Here is a 15,000-nt window from a genome sequence, read left to right on the forward strand (position 1 = left end):
GTGTGTGTGTGTGCGTGCGTGCGTGCGTGCGTGCGTGCGTGCGTGTGTGTGTGTGGGTGTGTGGGTGTGGGTGTGGTGGTGGTGGGTGGGGGTGTGTGGGTGTGGGTGGGTGGGTGGATGGGGGTGGGTGTGTGTGTGGGGTTAGTGTTGCTTACAGAGAGAAATGCCGTGATCTAACTAACGTCATGCCTTCTTATTGATTCGCAGGGTTTTTGTCAATAGGAGTCTACACCTGAATAAGATTAGGTACTTTGGCTTCGACATGGACTACACTCTCGCTGGTAAGCATCCGTTTTGGGCTTTCAGGCATTTTTTTCTTCGTCGGATTGCGTGATGTTGTCGTTATAAGATGTTGCCTCTCCTCTGATGTTATTATATGCCATGCTGCTGTCGGTGTAGGGATTCCGTACATGTATGTACCTGATGAAAGAAATGTCCAGCAAATGTGTTACGAATAGAAATTGATCGTGGTATTGATGTGTGGATTGCGTGTACTTGGATTAATACTGAAAATCTGCTTCGTATTAAGATCCGTTAACTTTGCAAAGAACTGCAGGATGTAATCTGTAGCAATCGAACGCAAAAAAAAGGAAAATCCCCTGTCCTCAGTAACAATCCTCAGTAACAGTCCTCAGTCAGTAACTAACTTGTCTCAAAATAGATCGTAGTAACGGTAGCTGCATGCAATTAGACAGACATTTTAATTTGCAAAGTAATTTGCGACGATCTTACGGTATTTCGGTATTACAAAGTGTTTCACACAGTCTTGTTGTCTATATTCAGTACTGTGCAACGTACCTATTATTATTTTACCAGAATTCGATCTGTTTTTGAGACAAGAAATGTAATTCTGTGTGGGAATTCCAGCAGTTTCACAGAGACTGCGTAATAATTCAAGCAAAATTTCGTTTTTTTTCAATTCAGAATCTACAGTGCTGTCTGCTTGGTGTGTGTGTGTGCGCGCGCGTGCGTGTTTGTGTGCGTGTATGCGTTCACGCGCACGTGTGTGTGTGTAAATAGGAAATAAACAGGACACAACAGGCGAGTGAAATGCTGTATTGTGGCCTAAATTCATCAATGCTTCTCAGCAATGATTCTCATGGTGTTTATGCTTCCCGTTACTGAAAACACGCTAACGCAACAAACGTGAAGGAAGTTCATCATAGACGTCAGATTGTCGGTGTTTATAAAGCCGCTACCAGGGTGGCGGTGGGGCGAGCATCAAGCAGCTAGATGAACATCAAGATGTACATAGAGCTCCTTGGCTTGTATAAGAAACACGTGGTAAAACATCTCAGCTGAGCTTGATCATAAATAGCAGCAACCAGCTGGTTAGGAATTAGGTCTCATTCCACCTCCTCACCACAGCTGCTGATGGAAATATATTAGTGAGTTCACAGAGGCGAACTGCATTACGGTAAAAATTACAAAACCAGGTCAAATATATTTACTTACGCTCATTTTTACGGCTATAATCGGTGGTTACATCCTTATATTATGGTGTACGTTATTTGTTATATCAATAATAAGTGATGAACTCGTATATGCTTAGCTACTCTTGTATGGATGTGTTAAAGTTAATATGAGGCGGTTATAAGACAATCTTGATAGACATGTGATTAACAGTGATATAAGCAGTGATTATACTGTGATATACATTATACAATGATATACATTATACAGTGATATACAGTGATATACATTATACAGTGATATACAGTGATATACATTATACAGTGATATACAGTGATATACAGTGATATACAGTGATATACAGTGATATACATTATACAGTGATATAACATAAACAGTGATAATATACGATGAAGGCAGTTATGTAATTATAATGACAAGCCAGACTGCAGTGAATGAGATATGTACGAAAATACCGTAGCGTACAGCAAAACATTTTCAAGCATGCAAGAAGGAACACGCATTGCAGAGAAGAAAAGGGAAGTCTATGTAGGAATGCATTCTGCAGGTCATGCAAAATCTAATTACTGGTACGCTCATTTATAAAACACGCGGTTTGAAGTTAGACGCAATCATTTTTGCTACATTAATCAAATCCTTTGGCGTGATTAACTGATCTTTTTGATGTGTGGGTTTGTAAAATGATAGTTAACATGCTTTGAGGGTAAGGGTTAATATTGGATGTGTTTTATGTTCTTATTTGGGGTGAATTTGGATTCGGGTAACCATCGGCTGAACTTGTAAAAACCCGTGTTCATAGAATTTTTTCATAGAATCTACAGTGCTGTCTGCTTGGTAAATAATTCCTATTGGTGCAATTGTGTACGCACATATTTTCAATCTCAATGTTCACGGTTTCTACTGGTATACGTCAAGCTTTTAAAAAAAAATTGTAACTTGGTTTACTATGATTTGTTGTTGTTGTAGCTGAAAATTTAGCTATAATTTAAATAGATTTAATATTTCTTTTACTGTTGCCGATGACAAAAAAACGTATTTGAGTTTTATAAAAACAAAATCTAATGCTGCTCTGCTTTGGTTAGGTAATGATATTGATATGAACGGATGTACAGGAGTCGTCAGGACACCACGGCTCATCTTGCAGCGTTTCCTGGTAGATCTTTAGTCAAAGTCAAATTTCATGTTTATGTTTGAAACAATCGACATTGGTTGAGGAAAGTGTCAGCCAGTTAAAAAAATGTTCTTCACAGACCTAAATTCCACGCTGACTCTTGGGTTGTTTTCCCCCGTTCGTGTAAAAGCTGCGTGTGATTTGCTGGTTAGTGGTTGGCAAGATTACGTTAATGATTTAACGTTATTTGTTCAATTCTGCGTAGCCATGCAATTTCGTTTTTGCCCCGATATACGGGAATGCTCTGAGGGGATCTCAGTGAATGTGGTATGCAGTAATTGCGTGTGGAGCCAGATGTATATGCATCTGCCCGCTAGCGTTCTGAGAAGCCACTGTAACCCTGAGATCTCGCAGTCTTTGTGGAACTTATTTCGCGTTCTGCGCGAGTGAACACTTTGTGCCGATTTGTTGCGGATGATGGGTTTCCCGCAGTGTTTTAGCAGAAACTGCTTTTTTATCGAATTGTCTATTTAGTGTAGAATGGACAAGGAGATAAAAATAGTTGCAGTGTAGATAGTATTGAATTAGGGATTAAAAGAGAGTGAGATAAAAGCCAAGCCAAAGATGAAACTAATAGAAAAGAGAGAGATGAAAGGGGGAGAGAAGGTAGAGCGAGAGAGAGAGAGAGAGAGAGAGAGAGAGAGAGAGAGAGAGAGAGAGAGAGAGAGAGAGAGAGAGAGAGAGAGAGAGAGAGAGAGAGAGAGAGAGAGAGAGAGAGAAGAAAGAACGAGAGAGAGAGAAGGAGAGAGAGAGATGAGAGAGAGAGAGAGAGAGAGAGAGAGAGAGAGAGAGAGAGAACGAGAGAGAGACAGAGACAGAGACAGAGACAGAGACACGAGACAGACGACAGAGACAGTAGACAGAGACAGAGACAGAGACAGAGAGGCAGAGACAGAGGAACCAAAGAAATGGGGGAAAACAGAGACGACTGAGACCAGAGACAGAGCAGAGACACGAGAACAGAGACCCATGAGACAAGACGAGACAGAGACAGAGACAGAGACAGATACTAGAGACAGAGACAGGAGACAGAGACAGAGACAGAGACAGAGACAGAGACAAGAGAACAGAGACAGAGAGCCAGAGACAGAGACAGAGAACAGAAGACAGAGAGAGAGAGAGAGAGAAGCAGAGAGAGGAGAGAAAGATACGCGGGGGGCGTAGAAGAGAGAGAGAGAGAGAGGAGAGAGGAGAGAGAGAGAGAGAGAGAGCGAGAGAGAGAGAGAGAGAGAGAGAGAGAGAGAGAGGGAGAGAGAGAGAGAGCGAAGGGAAGAGAGGAGAGAGGAAGAGGGAGGGAGGGAGGAGGGAGGGAGGAGAGCGGAGGGAGGAGGAGGGAGGGAGGAGAGAAAGCACCGTTGGGGCAGGTGAAGAGAGCGCATTCCGGTGTGAGAAATAAGAGGCAAGGTAACACTGTGAAATTAAAACTAGTGCCCAGGCACTAATATCTGACACATGCAAATAAATGGAGGCCCAACAGATGGTCATTATTACATACTCATATTTACAGACAGCCAACACCGTACAGAAGGCAAAAACAAGTTGGCCACGCAGCGCACGCCATGCGCCAAACGCCCCAAACCGGCCCCCCACGCACGCGACACACAGCACATAGTTGGAGAGACAGACACACAGAAGTCAGGCAGGGCTGGTTCGCTGCATTGAATGCCAGCAACGCGGCTGGCGGTAACATGTCAGTGTCACGACTGTCTTATCAGTGAGCAGCAATTGCTCAAGCAGCTGTTAAGGAATATATTCTGACTGGGCCGATTGCGTTATGTGCTGCGGTGGTCGTCGATTCAACTGGCCTCGATCCCCGCAGCTATGCCCGCCCGCAGCAAAGCGAGAGAGGCAACGTGTGGCACACGCGCCGTACACCGCCGTACTCTCACTTCTCATGTCTCGTTTCGCTTACCCAATGAATTTAATGTCTAGAAAGGTGGTAATCACTGTGCAGGTAAGCTACGGGGCCTGAAGGGCACGAAGCCCCCACAAATTTTTTGTGGGCCCCGCCCAGGTGCCCCCTCACTGAAAATTCATGCTTGATGAAAAAAAAATTGAATTAAAAACGAATGCCGTTAGAGACAGTATACATAAAAGAAAAAGTATATATTAGTGCCCCACCCAGCGAAAAGTAAGGCCGCCCCAGTGCGCCCCCCCCCGCTGAAAAAATCACTAGCTACGGCCACTGGTCACTGTGGTGTAGTTTGCTAAGGCCTATGGGAATAACCCCAATAATAATCTAGACCGTGCGGCGTTCCGGCTGCGTGGAAAACCCGTTTTTTTAACTAAGAGTAGTGATGGGGGCCGTGCACAAGGACCGCGATTGTGTGAATATAATCAAATTTTATTGGGTATTGATTTCAACTCGGGTAGTCCAGGGCCTATATGTGTGCGTGCATGCGTTCGTGTGTGTGTGTGTGTGTGTGTGTGTGTTGGTGTGGTGTGTGTGTGTGTGTGTGTGTGTTGTGTGAGTGGCGTACTGATCCGTGTGTGCGTGCGTGTGTGCGCGCGTGCGTGCGTAGTGTTGCGCGCAGGCGCGCGCGCGCGAGCGTGCGTGCGTTGCGCGTGCTGGCGTGCGCGCGTGCGTGTGTGCGTGCGTGCGTGCGTGCGTGTGTGATTAGCATTGTAATAATTAGACTTGGCTGTGGTAAACAGTAATAATTATAGTAGATTCCTGCAGTCTACCAGCATGCTAGTAATTCCTGCAGTCTACCAGCGTGCTAATTTAGACACGCAATGTATCGACGTATTGCCTTAATGTCCAGTAACCAATTTCATCAAGTGTCAATAAAATTTTATTCCCCCTTATCATGGCCATCATTATCACGATCAATCCTGCAGTGATAAATGCTGCATGCATAATAGAGAAACATTGCTCTGCCTAAATTATTCAACAGCAAATGAAAGGATGCCTTCAAACTAAATCGATAGCTATTATTCGAACAGTCGCACACGAATCTACATTTAAGTGTTCAAATCGATCGCAATTATCGATTTACGTACCTCGAATCGCGTGATTTTCAAGTCATTATGAGAAACGTAACCGACACGTGACTTCCCGCCGCCGGTGAGAGTGTGGCGGCCCAGCCGCCGCGGTGAGAGTGTGCTGCAACACGCCACGGTGAGAGTGTGCGTGCCACGCGACCGCAGGCGAGAAGTGATGCTGCCACGCCGCCGCGGTGAGTGTGTGCGGCCGCGCCGCCGCGGTGAGAGTGCTGCCACGCCGCGTGATTGCTGAGTGTGTTTTCGTGTTTGCAGTGTACAAGAGCCCGGAATACGAAGCACTCGCTTTCAAGCTGGTTTTGGAGCGGCTCTGCGAGATCGGTTATCCCAGCGCCCTCGGCGATTTTGAATACGATCCGACGTTTCCAGTAAGGTACGCGCGTACGCCGTAACAACCCGGTGTCCGGTGAAACATTAGCGCAGACGACCATATAACTATCGCTCATAGGGTCTATGTCTCCCAGGGTACTGCGAACGTAACCTGGTACGGTCCGGTATACCGGAACGTGCTGAGGTCACTATTTGATATGGTTAGGGTTAGGGTTAGGGATTAGGGGATTAGGTTCGGGTTTGGGTTAGGGTTTAGGGAGTAGGTGTAGGCTGACTCACCTAGAATTCGTTAGGGCAGTAGGCGAGTACGGTCCGGGCATATTAGAACGTACCAGGGTAGCGTTTTCGGGTAGCATACCGACGCGTACCCAGGGTAACGTTCCGGCAGTTACCGCAGGGGACATAGACCCTCTCAGGCATAACTTATCCCATTAAACAATCATACACTAACCAACTACATTACAACGGTGCGAATTAACGGAGCGCGGAGTCAAATACTCCCTGATTTACTGTCGGGACTCCCTGATTTGACATATGCAGGCAGAGTCCGTGTGACTCGCTGAAATATTCTTTGCCTATTATAATACTAACCTAAGATCGCTTCCAGAGCCACGCCTTGCGGTAGTTACCTGTATTTTTCAGCAAAATGTCCAAAAAGGAGAATTTGGCAGACGTGCAACTGCATGAATGCTTCAAAATAGCACCTTCATTATTGTTAAAATAATATCTTTAGGTTTTGACAAGCTTTCAGGACTGCGGACTCGCCTCATTGTTGTTGCCGGACTCCCTCTTTTTAAAGGCAGTGGAGTCCCCTTAATTTCTACCCCTGACATTATATATAGTACTTAACGCAATCATACACTAACCCATGCAACTATCGAGTTATCGCGGTGTTAATGCGGGCTGTAGTGTGCAGCAGCAGCCGTGTGAATGCCAGTGAAAGAACGATTGTGCAGGGTGCGTTTTCATGCTCGACGCTTGCAAGGCCTCGCTCGTATAAGTGCGAGCTCGGGCTACCGGTCTACGTCTAACCCGTTCTACTGTATACTCACACTGCTTACGAGCTTTCTATCTTCGTTAAATGCAGCAGCGTTGTCAGTGAACGCAGGTCTGTGAGGAAGAGAATGACCAGGGTGATGGGCATTGTGAAGGCTAATTAACGAAGTTAAATCGCGTGCATCTGCTGCACGCGCAGGTGTTGTCACGCAACACACACACACACTGCCGCGTGCCGGTGAATACAGTGAGTGAAGGAAGGTACACACGCGTCTCCCGCGTGTAATGATTGCATTTGTGTCTTCTTGATAGCAGTTAAAGGATTGTATCCGCGTTGAATCTCATAGATTGCACTTGCCTGCCACGGGTGTAAAGCTAAGCGTTTATGTTGCAGGGGCTTGTGGTTTGACCAGACATATGGCAACCTGCTGAAGGTGGATGTCTATGGCAACATCCTAGTCTGCTGCCATGGCTTCAAGTTTCTCAAACCGTAGGTAGTTTCACTCTAGAAGAGAAAATAGCGTCGTAGCCGGTCTTCCAGGCGACAGTCTATGTTTTTTTGTTTTTTTTTTGCATGGAATATAGTTAGTAGATGCAATCGATAATCATTGTTCGGACAGCGTGCTGTGACGACAGGTGTGTTTCATGCTTGCAGACAGCGTGTCGTTGTGAAGCAGCGTCGTGACAGACAGGTGCTGTTCATGTTGCAGGACAGGTGTTGTGACAGGTGTGTGACAGACAGAGTGTGTTTCATGTTGCAGCGACAAGAGTTGTGTGACAGTGTGTTGTGACAGGTGTGTGACAGCGTGTGTGGACCAGGACAGGCTGTGTCATGTTGGCAGGGACAAGTGTGTGAGCAGACAAGGTTGCTGTTCATTGTTTGCGCAGGACAGAGTGTGTGACAGTGTTGAGCAGGTGTGTGACAGACAGGTGTGTTTCATGTTGCCAAGGACAAGGCTGGTGACAGGTGTGTGACAGACAGGTTGTGTTCCATGTGCAGGAACAGGTGTTTGACAAGTGTGTGACTAGACAGGTGTGGTTTCATGATTGCAGGACCAGGGTGCTGTGAGCAGGTGTGTGATCAGACAGGTGTGTTTCATGTTGCAGCGACAGGTGTGCGTGTAACAGTTGTGACAGCTGTGTGCTACAGACAGGTGTGTTTCATGTTGCAGGGACAGTGTGTGACACGGGTTGTGACAGGTGTGTGACAGACAGGTGTGTTTCATGTTGCAGGACAGGTGTGTGACAGGTGTGTGACAGGCAGGTGTGTTTCATGTTGCAGGACAGGTGTGTGACAGGTGTGTGACAGGCAGGTGTGTTTCATGTTGCAGGCACGTCATCCGTGAGCTGTACCCTAATAAGTTCATGAAGTTTGAGCAAAGTAGGATCTTCATTCTCAACACGCTGTTCAACCTTCCAGGTACGACAGTCATTCACGTGATGAACGATGGCTTCTGACGTGACAAAATCAATTTGCTTTTAAACTGCAATTGGATATTTCACCCTCGTGCAAGTTTTAATATATCTCTGAGTGTGAGTTTAACAGTTCTGTAACCTTTGATGTGAGTTGATCAAACTGTCTTGTCCTGTACGAATTTATAAGTACAGTTAGTCCATGAGCCAAACAACTTTTCATTACCAAGTTGGGGGCAAATGCTACCATGCATTTTCTGAAAGCCCTTGGTGTGTAGATCAAGAAAATATGTGATAGCTTTGTCAGATTGGTAGCTTAAGGGGGTCACGTGACTTTAAAGCCGCCAGGCTTCGGGGCGGGCGGGCGGACGGAGGGAAGAAGCCATGGATGGATGGACGGACGGACGGACGGACGGACGGACGCGACGGACGGACGGACGACGACGGACGGACGGACCGGCGGACGGACGGACGGACGGACGGATGGATGGAACGATGGACGGACGGACGAATGGAAGGATGGACGGACGGCGGAAGGGATGGACGGACAAATGGATGAATGAACGGGTGAATGAAAGCTCACGATAATATTGCGCATAAAGATTAACAGCAATTAACAGCAATATCACCAACAAATTACTGTTCAATTTATCGCACTGACAATGTAAAATTACGCACAATTTTGTCAAAATTAATTACTGTCGCGACGGGAATGTTTAACTATGCTATTTATAACTGTGAGAGCGCTTACAAGTACGCTAAGCAGTCTTGATATATTAGTAGTACGGCAACAGTGTTGAAATTTCGACGATCCATACAATCACCGAGCAATCGGAAGCACCAAGTTTCGTTGATAGTGCTTCTCTACGATAAAGCAAGCAATAATTAATTATTCAGCGCCTTTCGGTGCTTTTGCAGATAAGTTTAATACACGTATTATCAGGAGTGATTAATAAATTGTTTCACTCCTGGTATTATCTATATTACTTATGCAATAAACGATAACCATATAGCGCTCTAGATGCATGATGCATATATAACACAAACACACACACACACACACACACACACACACACACACACAACACGCACACAACACACACAACACACACAACACACACACACGCGCGCGCTGTGTGTCAACCGCTCGTGACGTATACAGTGTAAAATCTTGTAAAATGAATGTAATCATTGAAAAATACACGTTTTTAGAATTCTCTGTTTCTACCACAGGGTGACCAAAACTACTTCCGGTTTATAAAATGTTATATAAATCCTACAAATGTCACGAAAATACAAAAGAAAACGGTGAGGATTATTAATAATAAAATCCAAAATTCTTAATTATTGTTTTTAGTAGGATATTAAGTCATTTTCGTGGATCATTTAAAGTATAATGATACTTTTCCTATAATTTTACGTATTTTTGAGAAATAATATTATTGTCACGTGACTTCAACATCCCATAATCAAAAACCTTTGTTGCAAAAATGAACCTCACCATAAACCTAACTAATAGTTGAAGAGATGACAGAATTACCTTGCAATCAGAACGGGATATAATTTTTTAAAGATTTAGCATAAATCAGCCAAATTTGCATAAATTACTGACTTTAAAGTCACGCGACCCCCTTAAGCTACCGATCTGATAAGGCTATCACATATTTTATTGATCTACACAGCAAGGGCTTTCAGAAAATGTATGATAGCATTTGCCCCCCAACTTGGTAATGAAATGTCAATTTTGGGCTCTGGGCTCATGGACTAAGTATATACATTTTTAAGAACATTTTGCATAATCCATTACTATTTCTCTGCATCTGTTGTGCAGTTGTCATTTTATTAGGAAATTATATATAGTAACGCAATTATTCATAAAGCTACGTGCTGCAGAATTTTCTACATCTATGTAGTAGTTTGTCAGACTAAATGCATATAAGTCTTCATACTTTTGGTTTTCCTACTACATTAGACAACGTGTGTGTGTCATGTGACGATGAAGCCTAGGTTAGCAACTGTTAGTTGTTTATGTAAATGTGTTTTTTCTTCTATTTAGAAACATACTTGCTGGCTTGTTTAGTAGACTATTTTGACTGCAGTGAAAAGTACGAAAGGTAAGTTAGGAAGTATAAAATAAAATAAATAGTTAATAAAAAAAGGTTGACCATTATCTGTAAATTAAAGCTCTAAACCTCTTGTTACATGGGAACAACTGGCTTTACTGTTTTAAACGATAGTTAAGGTAAATATGAATATCTAGAGGTGAATGACCATTATCTGTAAATTAATGTTCTAAACCTCTTGTTACATTGAAACGCGTGGCTTGACTGTTAAAATGATAGTTAAAGTAAATATAAATAGAGGTGGACGACCATTATCTGTAAATTAATGCTATAACCCTCTTGTTACATGTAAACACGTGGCTGTGCTGTGTAATGTAGTCCCCAGCCTGCGTTCGACATTTATCACTGCCGATCATTCCCACTAATTGAGTTTGGTGAATGCTGCCATGGTTGGATGTGCACGTGCCATGGGCAATATCAAGGCAATTAACTCCAAATGACACCAGCATCTGTGGCTGGGCTCCTGCCGTTTGATCTCTTGGTTCCCATGGCAACTCATAATGAGTGATCGTGTGAGGATGTGAAAGTTGAGCGATTGTTTTTCGCGTGCGTTGTGACAACGTTTTGTTGAAACATTCATTATTATGTGTTTACTGCGTGTGTTGGCACTATGTTCGTTTTGCACGTCGTGGTCTGTTTTTTTCATGATGTGAACAATGCTAATTTAATTTTATCATGGGTACACATATGCATACAAGCATGTACAAATAGGCATACACGATTACATGTGGATGTACACTGCACATGCAAGAACTCGCTTACATACACGATTACATGTGGATGTACACTGCACATGCAGGAACTCGCTTACATACAAGATTACATGTGGATGTACACTGCACATGCAGGAACTCGCTTACATACAAGATTACATGTGGATGTACACTGCACATGCAAGAACTCGCTTACATACAAGATTACATGTGGATGTACACTGCACATGCAGGAACTCGCTTACATACAAGATTACATGTGGATGTACACTGCACATGCAGGAACTCGCTTACATACAAGATTACATGTGGATGTACACAGCACATGCAGGAACTCGCTTACATACAAGATTACATGTGGTTGTACACTGCACATGCAGGAACTCGCTTACATACAAGATTACATGTGGTTGTACACTGCACATGCAGGAACTCGCTTACATACAGAGTACATCACGTGAAATGAAGACAAGGAATGACAGATAATCTGTTCGAGAGATCTGTAAACCGCATCAATGTTACTTCATTCCTTTGCAGATTGACTGACAGGAAGGGAGTGAGAGATGGAGACTTGGTAATGTCATACAAGTCCATCTTCCAGGATTGCCGTGCCGCTGTGGACTGGGTGCATCTAGTTGTAAGTTCTGCTGTGGACTGGGTGCATCTAGTTGTAAGTTCCGCTGTGGACTGGGTGCATCTAGTTGTAAGTGCCGCTGTGGACTGGGTGCATCTAGCTGTAAGTTCCGCTGTGGACTGGGTGCATCTAGTTGTAAGTTCCGCTGTGGACTGGGTGTATCTAGTTGTAAGTGCCGCTGTGGACTGGGTGCATCTAGTTGTAAGTTCCGCTGTGGACTGGGTGTATCTAGTTGTGAGTGCCGCTGTGGACTGGGTGCATCTAGTTGTAAGTGCCGCTGTGGACTGGGTGCATCTAGTTGTAAGTTCCGCTGTGGACTGGGTGCATCTAGTTGTAAGTTTTTAATGTCTTCTCTTAGCTTTAGTTCACCCGGCATTCCCTCGGATGTCGTCTAGTTATTCCATGAATAATGCTCCTCTGGCTCATGTTGTTGTCGTTGTGTTCAGCAATTAATGATCGACGAAGCCTTAGCTGTATTAATATCCATGAGACGGGGTGCTGTGTGCACAGGTTAATAGCTGGTATGAACATTGCAGGGCTCGCTGAAGCAACGGACCGTTGATGACCCGGACAAGTATGTAATTAAAGACGATAGGCTTCCTGTTCTACTAGAGAGGTGAGACGCTTTAGTTGTAAACATGTCGAATAGACGCATTTATATCTTACCTTCTTCTATAAAGGGTGAAATGAGCCCGCCAGACTGGCCCCGTTCCCTCAGCGTATAGGTCCACTGCTCACTCGCCCACTATAGTCAGTGCATCACACGGAACTTCGCACCAGTCTAATTCAATCTCTGCTTGTCAGTTGTTTCTAAACCTTTTTTTACACTGAAACGCAGGTTAGCAGACATGTGAAATTTTTCCTACTTTGTCATTTAGTGAAATGCCAACGAATGCGCGCTATAAATGTTAAACCAAGGGCGTTTCTGTTAATATGGAAGCGAAAGCAACAGCGATGATGCTAATACCAGATTCAGCAAGAAATCAACGATTGCAATCAGACCAGTGGCTGCAGTGTGCATTGCTGCATTTCACTTCATCACAATAAGGTCACGTCAGATATCAGATTGAGCGTTCTACTGTATGTGCGACAGCTATAGATACACGCACACACATGATTCACATTGCCTGACTAAAGTAACTAGATGCTACAATGCACTTACTCAAATTATACCTACACCCAGAGAAACATACATATACCCTCCTTGCACGTGCACACACACAAAACACAGAATAATACATGTGGATAGAGAGAGAGAGAGAGCGAGCGAGAGAGGAAGAGAGGGATAGTGAGAGAGAGAGAGAGAGAAAGAGAGGGGGAAGGCATGGAGGAAGACAGAGCGACAGAGAGAGAGAGAGGAAGAGAGGGATGTTTACGCTAATTAGTAAACTCTGCCAAGTCAAAAATTAATCAATTAGCTGATATTTGGTTTGTTAATGTGCAATTACATGGTTAATGTATTAGCTAGTATACATATCTGTTTCCATGTTGTTTGTCTTGCATCTCGTGCAAGTCTCGGTGTAATTTACTGATTAATGCTAGTGACACTGCACGCGCGCGCGGGACACGGTCAGTGTGCGACATACAGTGTCATGTATTCCATATTGTTGCAGATGTTCATGATGTGATTGACATGCTGGTGAAGCATCAACTGTCTTTGCTGATTCACTATGGTACACACCAGTCGTGGCCATCTTGTCTCTTCGTCTAACATCCTGTAGTAACAACATACAGCACTGTATCTGCATGGAATATACGCGGTTTCCACTTACCAGTAATTTAAAGAAGAGAATATTCGAGATTTCACTGTTATTATCGGTTAGATTGGGCATTATTTGTGATGTATTCGCATTTCTAATGCTTCGTAGCCGCAAGCTGATTTTTATAACGTCAGATGTGTTGTTTGCTTGTAATCATGGTTGACACCATTGCTCATGGCTCCCTGTAATGGTGTGACAAAAGTGAGCTATTCCGATTTCCTTGTACATGATACACACAGTAGTGGGATATAATGTAATACAGCATAATAGTATATATAACATTGAACAATAAAAGTAAGTGTTTAGCTTTAAAAATTTCTGATATAGTCAACATTTATAGTGAAAAATATAATATTGTGATCCTTTATGTGAATGTTATGAATAATGTTAAAAGTGTGCTATGTGTATGATGTGCAGAAGTTTGAAGTGCACTCTGACTCCATTAGCTCATACAGGGTAGCATGAAGAATTGTGCTAATCATAGTGCCTTTCTGAAATTTAAGAAAAAATATTTTCAATTATTAGTCATGATTATAATTCAAGCATAAATATTGTCTAATTTAACAGAAAATTTAGTGAAAAATGAACTAGTTTGCGTCTTTCATGTGATGTTTTTTTAAACTTTAATAGGATGGGTGATAATGGTGCCAAGCTCTTCCTGCTCACGAACAGTGACTTCAAGTATACGCAGGTAAGTGACTTTGTGTTCTCACTGTGACTGTCCATTACACGCGTCACGTAACACAATGATTGTCTCATCCACACACTATCCAATTTCTCAAAGCCATGCAATCTCTCGTGTGAACAACAACAAAATCGGATATTCCTCACCAATTCGAACTTAATTTCCGAGCATTCAGCTATCTCCGTGATAACGTCGTTAACTACGTATAGAATTGTGGCTCGGGCGTGAGTAGCGTGCAAGTCGTGTTCTTTAATGCAATTCACACTGGAACTCTGCAATGCGTCTGTTTTTGCAGAAGATAATGTCGTTATCTACTGAACACACCCGACAGAGACTGGAGGTCCTACTTTGACTACATCGTAGTCGACTCGAGGAAACCGCTGTTCTTTGCCGAGGGAACGATTCTACGTCAAGTAGACGAGGTAGGTGCTATTAATAGCCGTAAGCGTAAGATATACTTTTACCTGCTATACAAATTGTAACTGTCACTGGTGACCTTGTGATTCTGGCTGTAAAGGCTATAAATTTGAAGATCAAACTCAATATCCTGGTTTTATTGGCAGATGGTTGATTTAAAAGTTAAATGTCTAGTCGGCTTCTTTCACGTATTTGTTTTGGTGCACGGCTATAAAATTGCAAGCGCACGCAGCTGTGTATTTGCACAATAAGAATAGTTAGAAAGCTTCAATGATGGAGTAGGCAATACTAATATCAGTGTCGGCCATTGTTGTGTTCTAG

The 15,000-nt window shown here is 43.6% G+C and overlaps 1 protein-coding gene across 1 annotated transcript in view; it reads left to right on the forward strand.

Moving 5' to 3' along the window:
- LOC106809576 (cytosolic purine 5'-nucleotidase-like) overlaps window positions 1–15,000 on the forward strand; it is a 54,558-nt gene that overhangs the window by 12,002 nt on the left and 27,556 nt on the right. The window contains 10 exon segments of the mRNA XM_014812704.1: window positions 208–281; window positions 5,864–5,981; window positions 7,329–7,424; window positions 8,266–8,354; window positions 10,404–10,461; window positions 11,721–11,820; window positions 12,354–12,433; window positions 14,208–14,268; window positions 14,558–14,569; window positions 14,571–14,703. Of these exon segments, the coding sequence (XP_014668190.1) occupies window positions 208–281; window positions 5,864–5,981; window positions 7,329–7,424; window positions 8,266–8,354; window positions 10,404–10,461; window positions 11,721–11,820; window positions 12,354–12,433; window positions 14,208–14,268; window positions 14,558–14,569; window positions 14,571–14,703 (821 nt within the window).

The sequence above is a fragment of the Priapulus caudatus genome, unplaced genomic scaffold (assembly GCF_000485595.1).
Source record: "Priapulus caudatus unplaced genomic scaffold, Priapulus_caudatus-5.0.1 Scaffold365, whole genome shotgun sequence".
Classification (NCBI taxonomy): Eukaryota; Metazoa; Priapulida; class Priapulimorpha; order Priapulimorphida; family Priapulidae; genus Priapulus; species Priapulus caudatus.